Raw genomic sequence first — 19,924 nt, forward strand, 5'->3', positions numbered from 1 at the left:
ATGCAGTTGCCACCTTTGGTGAGTGAAAACATACTATACAACAACTGATGGGAAAACTTGCTACATAAGGGAACTGAATGTGGATGACAGCCGTAGTTTCCATAATTCCACTTGGATATCATAAAAAAAAGCTAGAGAAAGGCAGCTACAACCAGACCTGCTGTTAGTCATAGTTTTTTGTCAATGGGAGATTCATTTCAGAGCCTTAGGTATTTATTTCACATTTCGAAGCAAGCTACAACAAATGACCTTTTTTTGTTGTTGTTGTTGTTGTTGTTGTCGTCTTCAGTCCTGAGACTGGTTTGATGCAGCTCTCCATGCTACTCTATCCTGTGCAAGCTTCTTCATCTCCCAGTACTTACTGCAACTTACATCCTTCTGAATCTGCTTAGTGTATTCATCTATTGGTCTCCCTCTACGATTTTTACCCTCCAAGCTGCCCTCCAATGCTAAATTTGTGATCCCTTGATGCCTCATAACATGTCCTACCAACCGGTCTCTTCTTCTTGTCAAGTTGTGCCACAAGCTCCTCTTCTCCCCAATTCTATTCAATACCTCCTCATTAGTTATGTGATCTACCCATCTAATCTTCAGCATTCTTCTGTAGCACCACATTTCGAAAGCTTCTATTCTCTTCTTGTCTAAACTATTTATCGTCCATGTTTCACTTCCATACATGGCTACACTCCATACAAATACTTTCAGAAATGACTTCCTGACACTTAAATCTATACTCGATGTTAACAAATTTCTCTTCTTCAGAAACGCTTTCCTTGCCATTGCCAGTCTACATTTTATATCCTCTCTACTTCGACCATCATTAGGTTATTTTGCTCCCCAAATAGCAAAACTCCTTTACTACTTTAAGTGTCTTATTTCCTAATCTAATTCCCTCAGCATCACCCGACTTAATTCGACTACATTCCATTATCCTCATTTTGCTTTTGTTGATGTTCATCTTATATCCTCCTTTCAGGACACTGTCCATTCCATTCAACTGCTCTTCCAAGTCCTTTGCTGTCTCTGACAGAATTATAATGTCATCGGCGAACCTCAGCGTTTTTATTTCTTCTCCATGGACTTTAATACCTACTCCGAATTTTTCTTTTGTTTCCTTTATTGCTTGCTCAATATACAGATTGAATAACATCGGGGACAGGCTACAACCCTGCCTCACTCCCTTCCCAACCACTGCTTCCCTTTCATGCCCCTCGACTCTTATAACTGCCATCTGGTTTCCGTACAAATTGTAAGTAGCCTTTAGCTCCCTGTATTTTACCCCTGCCACCTTTAGAATTTGAAAGAGAGTATTCCAGTCAACATTGTCAAAAGCTTTCTCTAAGTCTACAAATGCAAGGGATGTAGGTTTGCCTTTCCTTAATCTATTTTCTAAGATACGTCGTAGAGTCAGTATTGCCCCATGTGTTCCAACATTTCTGCGGAATCCAAACTGATCTTCGCCGAGGTCGGCTTCTACCAGTTTTTCCATTCGTCTGTAAAGAATTCGCGTTAGTATTTTGCAGCTGTGACTTATTAAACTGATAGTTTGGTAATTTTCACATCTGTCAACACCTGCTTTCTTTGGGATTGGAATTATTATATTCTTCTTGAAGTCTGAGGGTATTTCACCTGTCTCATGCATCTTGCTCACCAGATGGTAGAGTTTTGTCAAGACTAGCTCTCCCAAGGCCGTCAGTAGTTTCAATGGAATGTTGTCTACTCCCGGGGCCTTGTTTCGACTTAGGTCTTTCAGTGCTCTGTCAAACTCTTCACGCAGTATCATATCTCCCATTTCATCTTCATCTACATCCTCTTCCATTTCCATAATATTGTCCTCAAGTACATCGCCCTTGTATAGACCCTCTATATACTCCTTCCACCTTTCTGCTTTCCCTTCTTTGCTTAGAACTGGGTTTCCATCTGAGCTCTTGATATTCATACAAATGGTTCTCTTTTCTCCAAAGGTCTCTTTAATTTTCCTGTAGGCAGTATCTATCTTACCCCTAGTGAGATAAGCCTCTACATCTTTACATTTGTCCTCTAGCCATCCCTGCTTAGCCATTTTGCACTTCCTGTCGATCTCATTTTTGAGACGTTTGTATTCCTTGTTGCCTGCTTCATTTACTGCATTTTTATATTTTCTCCTTTCATCAATTAAATTCAATATTTCTTGTGTTACCCAAGGATTTCTACTAGCCCTCGTCTTTTTACCTACTTGATCCTCTGCTGCCTTCACTACTTCATCCCTCAGAGCTACCTATTCTTCTTCTACTGTATTTATTTCACCCATTCCTGTCAGTTGTTCTCTTATGCTCTCCCTGAAACTCTGTACAACCTCTGGTTTAGTCAGTTCATCCAGGTCCCATCTCCTTAAATTCCCACCTTTTTGCAGTTTCTTCAGTTTTAATTTACAGTTCGTAACCAATAGATTGTGGTCAGAGTCCACATCTGCCCCTGGAAATGTCTTACAATTTAAAACCTGGTTCCTAAATCTCTGTCTTACCATTATATAATCTATCTGATACCTTCTAGTATCTCCAGGATTCTTCCATGTATACAACCTTCTTTTATGGTTCTTAAACCAAGTGTTAGCTATGATTAAGTTATGCTCTGTGCAAAATTCTACCAGACGGCTTCCTCTTTCATTTCTCTCCCCCAATCCATATTCACCCACTATGTTTCCTTCTCTCCCTTTTCCTACTCTTGAATTCCAGTCACCCATGACTATTAAATTTTCATCTCCCTTCACTACCTGAATAATTTCGTGTATCTCATCATACATTTCATCAAATTCTTCATTATCTGCAGAGCTAGTTGGCGTATATACTTGTACTACTGTAGTAGGCATGGGCTTCACGTCAATCTTGGCCACAATAATGCGTTCACTATGCTGTTTGTAGTAGCTTACCCGCACTCCTATTTTTTTTATTCATTATTAAACCTACTCCTGCATTACCTCTATTTGATTTTGTATTTGTAACCCTGTATTCACCTGAGCAAAAGTCTTGTTCCTCCTGCTACCAAACTTCACTAATTCCCACTATATCTAACTTTAACCTATCCATTTCCCTTTTTAAATTTTCTAACCTACCTGCCCGATTAAGGGATCTGACCTTCCACGCTCCGATCCGTAGAATCCCAGTTTTCTTTCTCCTGATAACGACGTCCTCTTAAGTAGTACCCGCCTGGAGATCCAAATGTGGGACTATTTTACCTCCAGAATATTTTACCCAAGAGGACGCCATCATCATTTAACCATACAGTAAAGCTGCATGCCCTCGGGAAAAATTACGGCTGTAGTTTCCCCTTGCTTTCAGCCGTTCACAGTACCAGCACAGCAAGGCCGTTTTGGTTAGTGTTGCAAGGCCAGATCAGTCAATCATCCAGACCGTTGCCCCTGCAACTACCGTAAAGGCTGCTGCCCCTCTTCAGGAACCACAGGTTTGTCTGGCCTCTCAACAGATACCCCTCCATTGTGGTTGCACCTACGGTACAGCCATCTGTATCGCTGAGGCACGCAAGCCTCCCCACCAGTGGCAAGGTCCTTTCTTTTTTACACAGTCTTTCTCTACCAACTGTAGCAGCAGTTTGCTGCAATGTGTCTTGTTTTATTGCTTTTCTTGTACTGCTTGCTTCATATGCTTCACAAGCAGGGATCAATCTGGTGCAACGATAACATCTTGACAGTCTGCTGCCTTGTCCACAGCAATATTTTTGAAAAACTTGCAGGAAAAGAAAACAAAACACATAACAACTGTATACAACAGATGACACAATGCGACATATAACCATACACTTGCGCCATGCAGAGGTGACATGCGGTAGCTGGCCTGAAACATTGTTTCCTTTTTTCTGTATGGACACTGCTACGGCTAGATGTTTCCGTGTTGTTTCTGTTTCAAAAGATGTTTCCAAATGGCGTCTACTTCAAATAGACGAAAACATGTTTCAAGCTTAGTGTGTACATGGCTTAAAATCTACTCAACCCAAGTAAACTGCCATTGGCTAAAGGAAAACACACACACACACACACACACACACACACACACACACACACACACGTGAGAGTCTGACGCCTTTCACCATATTTCAGTTTTTAGTTTAATTCACTATGTTCATCAACTTTTTCTTTTTTCTGGGTGAACACAAAGGGAAGATTTCTCAAAAATGTTTATTTTGAAGTATAATTTTTGGTTGTAGCACCTTGGAAAAAAAGCTTGATTACCTTGTACACGTATACCAATTTCAATTTTTGATGAGTTTTTGCTTGCTATTACACATGTGTGATTTTTTTGTAAGAGCTAATGAAATTTATTACCATAAATTATTCTATAACCATTGTATTGTACATTTAATTTCCTTCATTTATACAGTTTTCACATGGTATTGGTGAGGATTATGATGTTTAATCATGTATGCCAATTAAATAGGTTTTTGCTCCTACTTTAAGGTTTTAATATGTTTCTCGATTCTGCGTTTTGCTCAGTTTTGCGATTTTGAAGTCTGGATACCACAGAAAGTTAAGATAGAGGTTTCACAGAAATATCAGTAATAATTATAAAACACACACATACACTATCAGTACAAAAATATGGATACATATACAGAATGTAAATAGTAATGATACAGTAGTGCGGTAGTAGTATAAAGAATTTATTATCCTCAGTGGTGGATCCAATCAATAGTCTGTTGAGGCACTACAATTAGTGTCTGTCAATGCAACCAGAGATGTTGCTGCCGAGCCGCTGAGGCCGATAACAGCTTGGATAAAGGATGAACAGCCATGAGCCAGTCTTGGACAGTATGTCGTATGAAATATTTTATATCTCACCTAGCTCCTGTTGGGAATACTGACACTACTGTGGACTGTTGACTTTCTGGCTTACATTCTTGGTGTTTATTCAGTGCTCTTTCCATGACTACCTTGGCTTTGTATATGGATTACATGTTCACATCAGGCAAGAACGCTTTAAAGAGAACATTACAAAAAGTGGTGAATTCGCCACAATTTTTCCATCACCAGGTATAAAAAGATAAGCAGACAAAGAAGATTAGTGGCTTAGTTCATGCATTATTAGCTTAGATAGTTTGTAAAGTAAAGAAATGAAGTGTTTCCGTGCATGACATTTTAATACTAAATTAACAAACTTTTCTCATAAATTCTATTAGCCCATGAGGGATACCTTTTGTTTTATATCTGCAAAAGACTTCTTCTGCTGAGTAGGATGAGTTATCAAGCAGATATTTCTGAAACATATTACCTCTCAAGCATTTAATCTTACTAAGCAGAGCATTGAAGATTGTTAGCACCAGTATATTTTACACCAGTTTGTACCAATACCAAATGCTTCAGTTCAGTATGATGATCCTCTTTTCTTCATGATGTAGGCTGTGTGTTTGAAATTGAGCTGTGTTACTAATGATAAAACATACCAGAGAATGTATGTATTGAGATGGTAATGTAATTATCCCAAATTGTTAGATCTGTTTACAGCATGGGGTTTACAGGTCCTGTGAAGATTTTTGTAAGCTGGCATTTGCCCCAAAATATTATGCTATAACACATTATGGAGTGAAAATAAGGTAGTCAGAGTTTGCAGACTTAGACATACTGTCGCCAAGATGGGAGATAATCGTAAAACAAATATTGCTGATGACAACAGTTTAATGTCTGGGGAACATGATGTTTCCACTTCAGCTCACTATCTGTATGACTGCCAAGGAATTTGAAGAGTACACATTCATCATAATCTGGACATTATGTACTACTAGTATTTCTGGGTTGTTCTGCTAATGTGGAAATGGAGACAACTAGTATTCCTTAAATTTATCAATAGTAACTTAATTCTGAACCACCACAGAACGTCCTTGAAGTTGAGATCAGAGTGAGATATTATCCACAACGATACTTATGTCATCTTCAAATATTGTTTAAAGGTTTTTGTTGATTGACAGAGACAGATCATTCACACAGGTCAGAAACAGAAAGGGGCCAAGCACCAAACCTAGCGGAATCCATGCTGTATTGTGCCCCACTCAGATTCTCAGAATTTTGCTATACAGCATTTGAGACAACCACTCAGTGCCTCCTCTGTACAGTCAGCAGTGATCTATCCACATAGTATTTGAATGTAATAATTTTTTTTGTGTGTTTTGTATTGTTCACATGTAGTTTTAAGCACATTGTATACCTGGACCATGAAAAGTTATTCTTGCCAATTTCCTTCAGATTTCTTGGTGACGAGTTATATATATGACAAGTGTCAGAAGCTGTCCCCAGGAAAGATTACAGTCCTTAGAGCAGCACTTGTCAACAACAGCACATTTGCAGCATTTTCTGTAAGGATTGGTTTGCAAAAATATTGCAAATATAGATCTTCGGAGTTGTTTTACAACATTGATGCATTTGTAAAATACCAACAGGAAAATAATCATGAGATAACAGATGAGGTAATTTTTGTTATTGTATTTTTTCATTGTTAGTTGACATAAGGTTCAGTTGGTAGTATATAAATATGAAAATCACAATTTATGGGTAAATTTTTATCAAATTTCATAGTGCAAAGATATTTTAACTGTGACTTTCAATGAGAAAATAAGTTGCATTCACTACTACTTATTTCACTAAAGGAAGTTACTTATGTTTGTTTCTTTCAGTATAAACTCATAGATGCTCTTAATTTTTAACAAAAATTTCTGACAAAATTTTTCAATGCCTTGAAGTAAAAAAATATTTCTTAGTTTGTTTCACTATAGTGAACTCTTGTGTTCCAACAGTCTCAACTTCTGATTTAATTCAAAATAAAAGTTGTAAATGCTGAACATAAAACAGAGTCACCAAATCTCTGATTAGAAGTGGTGACAGTTAAGAGATTAGAAGTAATTAATGGACTCAGAAGAATATTAATAATAAACTGTCTTTAATTGATGGATTAGTAATAACAAAACAGAAAAAGCAATAAACTAAAACTGATTTAGCAAGGAGAAAGTGCAGCAATGAGAATGCAAAGTATATGAAGAAAAGGGGAGGAATGAAGATAGCAGAAGAAAAATCGAGAAGCAAAGTAAAGAGAAAACAATGCCCACCCACATTGCCAAGGTTATTGAGACCACACTGCAGAAGTTTCATTGGGAAGCCCTTACACATCCTCCATACAGTCTCAATGTCTCCCAAGTCATTTCCATATTCTTAGAGCCCTGAAGAAAGACATTCATGGTCATCGATGTGCTTTGGATGAACGGGTGCAGGACTGGTTACAATCACAGTTCCATAGGTCACCACAAACGTTTTTCCATGAAGGTATTGACCATCTTGTCTCTCAGTGGTGCTGTGTGGCCATAAATGTGGCTTTCACATCCATAGTTCCTGTGCACATATGCACTTAAAACATCATGGTACTTGGGTCAGTAGTCAATCTTTTACATCATTCCTTTAAAACATAGTAAATAGTGGGGTATATCAGATTAAATACAGTATGTTTACATATCATAGTATTGTATAGGTTATGACAGAAAGGGGGGGAGAAGGGGGATATGCAAATTGGAGTTGCAGAGTAGAGTAGAGGGCTTGGGTGAAGGAAAAGCAGTAGCCCCATACTTGGGGAATGAATGTAGGAGAGCAGGTGCAAGAATCCTGCATCTCCTGCCATGGCAAGGTCATAGTGGAGGTGCTTTGCCATTGCCTTTCTTTGAGGAATTCTCAAATGTGGATCTGTATTGTGTGGATGAGTGAGTGCTTGTACATTGTAATGTTGGTGTAGTGTTGGGTTTGTGATGTTATAGATGAAGGAGTGAGAGAGGGTAAAACCCTGTTGCAGCACATTGCCTATTCCCCTCGAGTAACACCAGGGGGTCACCAGGCCCGCAGTTCATAAGACTGCAGAGAGGTTTGGAACTGAATACAGGACATTGACACGAAGACAGGTGACCATGAACTTTACATCACCATCTCTTCTCTCCTTGCTGGCCAAATACTGGAAGTGAAAATTTTCTCTCACCAGTATTCAGACCAGCTTACCTCAGAATCAACCATCACCGCAAAGTCGTGCTTTACTGACAGGTATTGGCAATTGTAGTCAAAGATAAATAGTTCGGGAGGAGGGGGGGGTAATTATTAACAATACCAGTAAATAATGATCAAAAGTGTACCTAGTAATTGACAAGACAAACCATCAGTATATCTATTTTGTAAATAGTTCTAGGAGTTGCTTTTCTCCAAGCTCTGTCAGATCATTGAGTATCTTATACACTGTACTTTCATGTTGCAGTCAATTTCCTTTCTTCTGAGATGATGATCAGTGGGGTAAGAGCAAAATTTTGAGCTTATTCCTTAGGTCTTTATCATATTCATATTTTGAATAAGGAAGATTACAAAATTTTGTAAGCACCTGAATTTAAAAATCTTCTTATTCAGTAAGTACTGTTTGAAAGTGTATTATGCAATGAACTCTTAGTTTTGAAGCTTATCTTAAAAATTTTCCCTGGAAACAATCTTGCAGTTTTTTCTAAAGTGAATCTCATTTAAATTGTGATTGCGTATTTTATTTTTTGCACCTAAATTATTTTAACCTTACTTTCCATTGTTTTATGTTGGTGTCTAATTTCTCTTTCCTGTAGTGATTGGCCTTCAATCCTGTAGCCATTGGCCTTTGGAGTCTGCTTTAAAATGTTCACCTCCTTAATTTTCTCAGTACTGATAATAGATAATTTGAGAATTCTGTGAAATGTAGCTCAGAAGAAAGCATTTTCTGTTTCTGTGGATGATTTGAGTGTGCACTTATAATTGAGTCTGAAGGTGTTGACTTCCTGTATATTCTGAAAGTATGTTGATTGTGTTCCCCCATGTAAGTGTAAAAAATTAATTGCTGCCTACTTTTTGTATTCCACAGTAAAGTTGAGGTAAGGGAGCATACTGTTAGAGCTCGCACCAAATATTCCAGTCCCCCACTATCACCTCTAAACAATGATATGATGCCATAAAGGCAAACTTTTAAAATTATAGAAGTTATTAGCATGCTAGAACTAGTATTGACAATCAGTAACTTCAAACTTAATAAGAAGACGTATGATCAAATAGATAGGTTGGCCAGAGGAATCTCACTTGCTAGGACATTTTCATGACAGAACCAGAGTGCAGGTTTTTAAAATTATTACCTGACATAAAACAAAAATTTATTTATTATAAAAGGTATGTTGGTGACTGATTGTTGTGCAACTTTGAATCAGCGACAGGAACAAAGAATTGCATGTTTCCTAGCCATGTTCCACAGAATTCTGAAATTACCACTTACCATTAATGAGAAAATTAAGGAGATGAACATTTGAAAGAAGATTACAACAGCCAGTGGTTATAGAATTGAAGATACTGTATGCCTGGACAAAGCAATGGAAAGTAAAATTAACCAAGCTTTAGGTGCAAAAAATATATATTTCAATATGTAAGCATGACTCATATGGGATGCTTTTCAGGAAAAAACTGCAAGATTGTTTTGAGAAGAAACATATTAAGATAAGCTTCAAAACCAAGAGTGCATTGCATAACTTGCTCTCACATAGTGTTGGCTGCACAGGAAGATATTTGAATTTGGGAGTTTACGAGATTCCTTGTAATAAGTGTAATAGTTTGTATATTGGCTAAACAGGATGCAACTTTTTGGCAAAGTTTGAAGAACATAATGCAAAGGTAGCTAAAGGAAAATCTATCTTCAGTAACCACCTTATTCAAAATAAACATATGAACAACATATTAGGAATAATCTTGAAATTTTGCATAATACCTCTAAACATTCACTGAAGAACGTATTAGATTATGTGGAAACCTACAACCACATGAAAAGAAGAGCAGATAAGTTGCTCAATGATCAAACAGAACTTAGGCAAAGAAATCGATTGAAAAGTGGATATAAGGGCGCTGTGTGATGACAATTACTAGATGCTCTTTTGATCCATAATTTATTGATCTTGTTAATAATCTCCCCATCCCTCTCCAACTACTTACCTGTGACTGAACTATCTGTTTTTCTTTCCTATAAGCCTCTCTTTTGCCATCCTCCTTCCTCATTCCCTCTGTGACATAATCTATACAGGAGTATTCTATGTATATGTGTAGTATTTAATCTAATATACCCCACTGTTTACTATGTGTTAAATAAATGACATATGGATTAACTTCTAGGCCTCGTCCTTTTACTGTTATACATTGTCACTTTCTTTTTTTTTTAACGGAAATGAAAACTAGAGGTACAGTTACTGAGGGCAGATGTGGTTTCACTGCTTTAAACCTTATACCATCTGGAATATGTAGACTTTTAAAGGATTGGAGTGCCACCACAGTGTTGAAAGCTGTGTTTGTTTACATGTAGGGGTTGTACATTCCTGCCCATTGTGTGAGCCCCTGACATAGATGCATTCCTGGCCAATATGTAAAATTGGAGAATGATGATTAACAAATTGTGCAAATTTTTAACAATCACTTTAGCAGCAAAAATAGGATTAAGAGGGTCAGAAGGAGAACACCAAACCATGTTCAGAAAAGATAGGTTAAATATAAAAGTTCCTGCCAGATTAAAACTGTGTACCAGACTGAGATTTGAACTCAGGACCTTTGCCTTTCGCGGGCAAGTGCTCTACCATCTGAGCTACTCAAGCGCAACTCACGACCTGTCCCCACAGCTTCCTACCTTCCTATAGTTGTAGGTGAAGTGTTTATTGCTGTTAAAAGTAGTCTGCCTTGTAGTGAAATTGAAGTAGATAGTTCCTGTGAGTTAGTTGTTGAATAGCTCAAAGATAACTTTAGTTTCATTTCAAGTAGGTACCCCACTCAAACAATTATTATTCATGGTGGCTTCAATCAATTCTCAATATCTTGTCAAAAATACATATTTAAAGTTGGTGGTAGGCACAAAATGTCATTTGAAATTGCATTGAATACTTTCTTAGAAAATTAATTTGAACAATTACTTCAGGAACCCACTTTGAGGAGCAAATGGTTGTAAAAACATAACTTGATGCCTTAGTAATAGATAATCATGGCCAAATAAGGACCATAATGATAGTGCAGGGATTCTATGACCTCCCTCCTTCGTGACATAACCTATACAATATTATGATATGCAAACATTTTGGTTTTAACCTGATGTACCCCACTATTTACTATGTTTTAAATGAATGATGTAAAGACTGGCTAGTGGCCCCTTCTCACCGTATCTGGTAAGTCTCCCCTGACCCAGGGTTCTGGGTGACTTTTCTGAACTCTGCCCCTTATCCTAAACTTCACCAGTCCTTCTCCCTCACCCCTCTTCATTCCTCTTCAACTCTTCTGCCAGAAGAAGGAGCCACTGGCTCCAAAAGCTTGCAAATTTTGATACCTTTTATATGTGTGTCGTCCTGCCACCATTTGGTGAGTGAATTTTTTATCAATCCAATTACATTACATTTATGTAATATGTTATTTGCAATGAAAAAAGATTAATACAAGCAGTTTCACACCTGACATCAAGGTATTTAGGAAGACATATTTTAAACAAATTATTTTGTAATATAGAGTTTTGTAAGTGAAATATCACATATGAGCATCTTTAGTACCAGTTTGAATATTGTAATATTAATTGTTAAAGTGCATTTTGATTACTTCTATTTACAAATGCTTCAATACTGAAATTACATTATTTACTATATACAAGTGTTTCATCAACCATTTTGAAGATTATCGTCTCCTGAACTGTTTAAAGACTCAATAACCAGTCACAGTATTGCATAGCATTTTCCTAGAACTTTCTATTAATTACTTTTGTGTAACTGTACTACCATCATCTTTCTGGATTAGAAATTACTGTTCCAACTTACTTTTTACTTTTTCATGTCCGAAAACCAGTTCACAATCTTTCATCCCAGTATAGGACCACGTCCAAGGCTTCTTTCTTGTCCAGCCATAAATTGTCAGGTTTGCACCTATAAGGGTAGCTTGAGCAGATGAGCCATATCCTGCACAGCACCACAGTGCACCTATCATCCATGGTTCCAAGACCCCACCTAATCATGTTTGTCTTCACTGGGGCCACCCCTGTCCTTATTCGGTTCAATGTCTTCCAGTTTGTGCTGAATCCAGTGGGCACTTCCTGTGCAGGTGGGTAATCAGCTGGTGGTTCTTCTATTATCATGGCTAAGAACCTTTTATGGGATTTCAATCGCCCGGGTTTGCACTCACTCCCAAAAAGGGGATGCTGATCGTCAACAGTTTGTCTGAGCCTCTCTGTGAATTCAAGTGATGTTCTCCGAGAGTTGGGATTCACAAACCCAGCACCTCTATATAGTTTTGGTAGGGAAGTAGGTTTATGCATCCCCTGGTTAATCGACGTGTTTCACTGAGACTTATGTCGACTTTCTTTGCATGGGTTGACCTGGACCATACTGGGCAGGCAAATTCGGCTGTAGAGAAACATAAGTCTTGTGCGGTGGTTCTTAATATGGAAGGTTTAGCACACCATGTGCTGTTAGCTAGTTTCCACAGAATATTATTTCTGGCAGTTAATTTTTGTCACGTCTTTTCACAATGGTACCTGTATGTCAGAGATTTATCAGGTGCCACGCCCAGGTTAAGTTGGTTTGTTCCAGTGTGGTATTATTCCAAGAGATGTTAAGGTTATTGTTAGCTTGCCAGGATCGAAGTTGGAAGGTGCTGACTTGTGTTTTGGATGGGTTTAGCTTAAGAAAGTGTTTATATATAACACTTTCTTAAGCTAAACCCATCCAAAACACTTATATATATAGAGGGAAACATTCCATGTGGGAAAAATATATCTAAAAACAAAGATGATGTAACCTACCAAACGAAAGCGTTGGTATGTTGATAGAGACACTAACAAACACACACACACACACACACACACACACACACACACACACACAAAATTCAAGCTTTTGCAACCCACGGTTGCTTCATCAGGAAAGAGGGAAGGAAAGGGAAAGACGAAAGGATGTGGGTTTTAAGGGAGAGGGTAAGGAGTCATTCCAATCCTGGGAGCAGAAAGACTTACCTTAGGGGGAAAAAGGGACAGGTATACACACACATATCCAACTGCACATATACAGACACAAGCAGACATATGTAAAGGCAAAGAGTTTGGGCAGAGATGTCAGTCGAGGCGGAAGTACAGAGGCAAAGACAGGTTGAATGACAGGTGAGGTATGAGCGGCGGCAACTTGAAATTAGCGGAGGTTGAGGCCTGGTGGGTAACGGGAAGAGAGGATATATTGAAGGACAAGTTCCCATCTCCGGAGTTCTGATAGGTTGGTGTTGGTGGGAAGTATCCAGATAACCCGGACGGTGTAACACTGTGCCAAGATGTGCTGGCCGTGCACCAAGGCATGTTTAGCTACAGGGTGATCCTCATTAACAACAAACACTGTCTGCCTGTGTCCATTCATGCGAATGGACAGTTTGTTGCTGGTCATTCCCACATAAAAAGCTTCACAGTGTAGGCAGGTCAGTTGGTAAATCACGTGGGTGCTTTCACACGTGGCTCTGCCTTTGATCGTGTACACCTTCCAGGTTACAGGACTGGAGTAGGTGGTGGTGGGAGGGTGCATGGGACAGGTTTTACACCGGGGGCGGCTACAAGGGTAGGAGCCAGAGGGTAGGGAAGGTGGTTTGGGGATTTCATAGGGATGAACCAAGAGGTTACGAAGGTTAGGTGGACGGCGGAAAGACATTCTTGGTGGAGTGGGGAGGATTTCATGAAGGATGGATCTCTTATCAGGGCAGGATTTGAGGAATGAGGAAGTGGCTCTGATTATTTGCTTCTGTACCAGGTCGGGAGGGTAGTTGCGGGATGCGAAAGCTGTTTTCAGGTTGTTGATGTAATGGTTCAGGGCTTCAGGACTGGAGCAGATTCGTTTGCCACGAAGACAAAGGTTGTAGGGAAGGGACCGATTGATATGGAATGGGTGGCAGCTGTCATAATGGAGGTACTGTTGCTTGTTGGTGGGTTTGATGTGGACGGATGTGTGAAGCTGGCCATTGGACAGATGGAGGTCAACGTCAAGGAAAGTGGCATGGGATTTGGAGTAGGACCAGGTGAATCTGATGGAACCAAAGGAATTGAGGTTGGAGAGGAAATTCTGGAGTTCTTCTTCACTGTGAGTTCAGATCATGACGATGTCATCAATAAATCTGTACCAAACTTTGGGTTGGCAGGCCTGGGCAACCAAGAAGGCTTCCTCTAAGCGACCCATAAATAGGTTGGCGTATGAGGGCGCCATCCTGGTACCCATGGCTCTTCCCTTTAATTGTTGGTATGTCTTGCCTTCGAAAGTGAAGAAGTTGTGAGTCAGGATGAAGCTGGCTAAGGTAATGAGGAAAGATGTTTTAGGTAGGGTGGCAGGTGATTGGCGTGAAAGGAAGTGCTCCATCGCAGCGAGGCCCTGGACGTGCAGAATATTTGTGTGGTTAATTGTACCATATGCAGAGCTAAGGTCGACCAGGGCTAGCCCTGATATCTTTTTTATTTTCGTATCCTTCATCTATGTGTTCTGTTAAGAACAGAATTTGGCTAGTACCTGATTTTCCAGGTCTAAAACCCAGCTTGTTAAGGAATAAGTTTCATCTCAATAGAGTCTGTCACACGATTTAAAATAAGTCTCTCATACATTTTGTAAGGATGACACAGGAGAGATATTGGGCGATAGTTCTTCGGTGAATCGGTGCCTTTCCGGGTTTCAAGAGTGCCCCTATTCTTGCCTTCCTCCACATTTTGGGGATCTTACTTGTTTCACGACATTGATTGAAAAGTTGCAGGATCCAGTTCTTTGTGTCCGGTCCAAAGCTTTTGATCTGCTCCATGCACATGTCATCCACTCCAGCTGGTTTGCTGATTTTCATATTCCTGAGACCCTTGTGGAATTCCTTCATTGGAAAGGATGTTATAAACCTGTTAGTTTCTGATTCTAAAGTCCTGTTAATTTTTACTTTCTGTTGTTTTGTATTGAACCACTTGATTAGGTGTTACCGCAGCAGCCTGTTTGGGACCATTTGGGTCTCTGTCAAGTTTTTTAATAAGATTCCAAGCTATTTTGCTGCTATGTGTCACATCCATGGGACCTTTTGGGTATCTGTCAAGTTTTTTTAATAAGATTCCGGGCTATTTTGCTGCTATGTGTCACATCCATCCTCTCCAGGGTCTCCATCCATCTATTTTGCATAGCTTCATTTAACATTTTGATCAAAGTCGTACCACATGCTATTGTTTCTTGATTAAAGGGGTCCTTTAGGTATAGTTTCTCATACTTGGCTAGGATATGACTGGAGTCATGTGATGTACTCCTGTCGGCAACCTCGTGGTATATGTTATCTGGAGATTCTCTGTAGCATTCACACAAAAGCCTGATAGTTCTCTGGGGTTGGGGCGAGGTTTACTATGGCTTTATCCAGTTCCTCTGCAAAAATTTCCCAATTGGCCTTTTTAAAATTAAATCTTCTGTGAAACGGTACTGTAGTGGTCTTGACTACTGTATACACCTGTATCCCTACTGGTCTATGCTGCGTTCGAGGTATAGGTTGATGTACTACTTTAGTACAGCAATCTTTTATGTTTGAGCTGGTAATGCAGTTGTCGGGGTTATATCCATGTTTCCATATTTTACTTGTGAAGGAGGGGGGAATTTTTGGATCATGGAGGATACTGAGGTTTCTTGTTTCTATCCATTCCTCCAACAGGTGTCCATTCTCGTCTGTTTCACTATATTCCCAAGTGGTGCTGTGGCCCTTCAAATCTCCTACAATGCATTAAGTGTTTTGGTTTGTGAAGTTTTTTGGCGGGGTGAAAGCAAATTTTTTTCCTGGAGATTTATACGTGGATGTTACTCTAAAGTTTCCAATTTCAGCTGTTAGTATTTGGATATCATTGGCTGTAGATTTTCCGACAGAAGTCACCGTCATCTCAGCTCTAACGAATATGGCACTGCCATGTTTAGGACATGGTGCTTCCACAGCTAGTTGCATTCCTTGTATTTCAGGTGTTTTTGTTTCTTTGGGTTTCTTGGATGCATAACACATTAGATTAGATTTACTTTCATTCCATTTATGAGTCTGGCAGAATTCTGGTAAGATGTCTTGATTGTTGTTTGTAATTCCCTCGACGTTTAGGCTTACAATTGTCAGGATTGGCTGTCATCATTATTGGTAATGTTTCCAGGAGATGTAGACATGCTACAGTCTAATGACGTTGCTGTAGAATGCTCTCGTGGAGGCTCCTTCCTTGTCCCCCACTGTTCTAACAAAATGGGAAAGCACTTAACTTGAAGTTCTAAACTATCATAATAAGAAATAACAAAACGAGCTGTCCATTTACAGGAATAATACACTAAATATCATGTGTGGTTATGTTAGTAATGATATGTATCATGTATGAGAGCCATGATCTATTACATTACAACGCAGATAGCAATTTGCGAAATGTTTGCCGCAAGAAACTTGGGGGGGGGAGGGGGGGAGGACATTTGCTTGCCACTGGTGATGTCAGCATTAAATAAGGAGGGAGATGTTTGGAAGAACTCTGCCTCTAATGCCAGTGGATGATGCAGAAAAGGATAACGAACAGCAGTGGCAACTTTAGAGGCTGATGAATGTACTATACAACATGTCACCTGAAGTAGCAGCAGCTGTTGTTGTACCACCACCACCACCATACACACCGGAGGAAATTCGAGATGCAGTTCTGTCATTCAAGAGAGGCAAAGCTACCAGCGCAGGTAGGATCAATGGAGAGATATTGCAAGAAGTGCAGAATCAGCTAGTATGGCATGTGATAGCACTTTTCAGTGAGTGTTTGGTGCAAGGAGGAATGCCTGATAGATGGAAGACCAAAAAAGGTGAGGACTGAGGCCCTACTTTGGCAATATCATACCAACTGATGTGCTTTATGAATACTCTGGGAAAACTTCAAGAAAGGCTTCTTTGTGTGTGGCTACTTACCCATTGAGGACTGACTGTACTAAGTTGAAATCAGTATGGCTGTTGAAATGGAAGATCTATTGAAGATGCAAGTAATTGGATGGTAGAACCTTCACAAATGTGACAGCTGACTAAGTAATACTAGAGGTCCTGGGAGCTTTCAATCATTTTTGGTTGCTCTACCTTTTCATGTGCCTCAGGGGACTAGATTTCCAAGGCATCATTACTTGAACCTGCTATATTACTGTAAAAGTTGGAGTGTACATTGGACCACCTAGGCAGTAGTACAAAGAAACATTGCGAAGGGGTGGCCACATGGAGCCATCCATAGGCCTGCTTATGCAATTGAAGAAGTTAATGCAGTTGTAGCATACATGGATGACATGCTAATAATTGTTTCAGGGGATTCCAAAAGACACATGGAAGAGAAATGTAATGGACCTTTACCCTGGTGTGGAACTGGAATTGTGCAACAAGCTGCAAGTGCCAGTAAATAAAACAATGTACATACTCATGAAGTGTAGATTGTCCAGGACGTGGAACCCACCATCAGAGTATACAAAGCTTCAGTCAAGACAACATTGAGTCAGTATCTCAGTCGCGATATAGTGGGCTGACTTTAAAGACCACATAAAAGCAGTATCTGAACGAGCAACAAAAATTATGCACGGGATTGCTGGTATTGTCACAAATCAGTACAGGATGCCACTGGTGCACAGGATTGCTGGTATTGTCACAAATCAATCGTGTAGATCTTCTAAAGGTTAATTTCAGGGACTGTGTTCCAGAAGCCTGAGGAGGTAGAGACTATGGCCACTGGGGACCAAGCGAGGTGGTGCAGTGGTTAGCACACTGGACTTGTTATTCGGGAGGACGACAGTTCAAATCTGTGTCTGGCAATGCTGATTTAGGATCAGGCTTTTATGGAAGACATAATTGAGGACATACTTGGTTTAGTTCCCATTTAAGAAACAGAATGCAGAAAGTTAACTAGGCTTTTCGAGTAACTTAGAGGTCACTACGTTATCTGAGTAGGGACAAATTACAATGGGTGACCACAGGGTTTGATCAATGGCCCAGTGCTGTTCTTTATGGAATGATCAACTGTTTTATTTTAATCAAAAGGCAAAACTGATGATACATTTTTAGCAGAGAAACATCAGTAGAGAGAAGGGTAAATGATGTTTTTGTGAAAGTTAGTGATTGATTGGTTTTGCACAAATGGGCAAGCATTAAACTTGTGGTGAGGGTAGGGGGAAGGGGAGGAACAGCTCATCCAGTTTTGTACTGTCAGAAATGTTCCACCTCCTGTTAACCAAGTATACCAACAATAAACAGGGTAGAAAGCTCTAAGTCCTTATGTGTGCATGTTGATGTAAGTCTAAACTGAAAATACCATATAGAATATCTGTGAACTATGATCTCAGTTTATTCATTTTCTAGTCCTTATTAAAATTGCAGGTAATGTGCTCTGGGGATGATTCTTGTGATGACCACACTACAGTGATTCCGGCACCAAAAGTGTTGGGTGATTTATTTGAATCTGTTGCAGCAGCAATCTACCTTGACAGTGGCAAATGTTTGAAAACAGTATGGTCTGCATACTACAGAATTATGGAGAAAGAACTGGGTAAGTAGCATATGAATAAGTACTGACAATTTTCAAACCTTGTGATTTCACATGTTGTATATTGAATGTTATGATTTCTTTTCTTTTGCAGTAAAGTACTGTATGTGATGTGTAACATACCACACTTGTCTGCAATAATGAATGAAAATAACTGAGTTGCCATTATCTTCGAAGCAAAAGTGGACAATATGAATGGAAGCAGCACACATGTATTTCAGAACTGAAAGGAATGTCCACTTATGAAATCCTGTTACTTTAACTATTCGTCAGTGAAAGAAATCCAGATTTTGCTAACCAGGATAGTCTGTCAAATTATAATTTTGTGGCTGTGATATTTGTATATATTTTTTTTACAAAGTCATTTGGAAAGTAAGCAAAGATGAAGGTGGTTTTTTTTTTTGGGGGGGGGGGGGGGGGGGGCATAGTGCATCCTCTTACAGCTAACATTAACAGTATTTTATGTAAAAGTGTTTTATTAGTAATTTTTATGAAAATTGCACCAAAAGTCGAAGTGGTGTGAAAAATGTCTGCTCGTTTTAATCACTATGTCTTTTCTGCATGTCTTTCAGTCATTTTGAACTTTCTTATATGTAGTGGCAGTTTCAGTTCTGTCAGTGCCTGTCACTGTTAGTAGACAGTTCACTAACTGCAAGTGGTTTTTATTCTTGGCTTAGCCAGCAGTTTTTCTGTAGCTTGTTACCAAAATGGTGGCAGCCCGGCAGTGTCATTATAGTACTTAAATAGAGCTAACTTTCTGGATGACTTGTCATATGTTTGTATTTTATAGAATCTGTTGTTTTCTGCTGCTTTGTTTTGTAATGTAATGAAGAGTATATTTTATATTTAATGTTTTAAAACATAATAAAAAGCACAATATAACAAAAAATGAGTTGTCAATTTAAGGGATTTGTTGTTACTACTTCCTTTCTGCTAACAATCGGAATAAAATCTTTGCTACTGGAGGGGCTGTGCCAGCTTCTAAATTGGCTGCATAATTAGTTTAAAAATACAATTATTCTAGGCCTATGTTTGACAAATACAATTATTCTATGCAGATGTCCAACAACAAAATACTTTTTCAGATAAGTAGAATGACGTATTAGTTGTAACTTATTTTTTAATCACATTCTGCTAATCTTTCAGTTAGTTCATTGAGGCAGTATTAAATTTCAAAAATATTCAAATGTGTAAGAAATCTTATGGGAGTTAACTGCTAAGGTCATTAGTTGCTAACCTTACACACTACTTAACCTAAATTATCCTAAGGACAAACACACACACACACACACACACACACACACACACGCGCGCACGCCCGAGGGAGGACTCAAACCTCCGCCAGGACC

The 19,924-nt window shown here is 39.1% G+C and overlaps 1 protein-coding gene across 4 annotated transcripts in view; it reads left to right on the forward strand.

The window, feature by feature from the left end:
• The window catches only part of LOC124614023 (endoribonuclease Dicer-like), a 444,738-nt gene extending 425,280 nt beyond the window's left edge, over positions 1–19,458 (forward strand). For all 4 annotated transcript variants that reach the window (XM_047142837.1, XM_047142840.1, XM_047142839.1 and 1 more), the window contains exons 22-24: positions 6,230–6,450; positions 18,410–18,578; positions 18,670–19,458. In XM_047142837.1, the coding sequence (XP_046998793.1) occupies positions 6,230–6,450; positions 18,410–18,578; positions 18,670–18,686 (407 nt within the window). In that variant the 3' untranslated portion in view covers positions 18,687–19,458. The remainder of the gene's footprint in view (positions 1–6,229; positions 6,451–18,409; positions 18,579–18,669) is intronic.
• Positions 19,459–19,924: the final 466 nt, after the last annotated feature.

This window comes from Schistocerca americana, chromosome 4 (genome assembly GCF_021461395.2).
Source record: "Schistocerca americana isolate TAMUIC-IGC-003095 chromosome 4, iqSchAmer2.1, whole genome shotgun sequence".
NCBI lineage: Eukaryota > Metazoa > Arthropoda > Insecta > Orthoptera > Acrididae > Schistocerca > Schistocerca americana.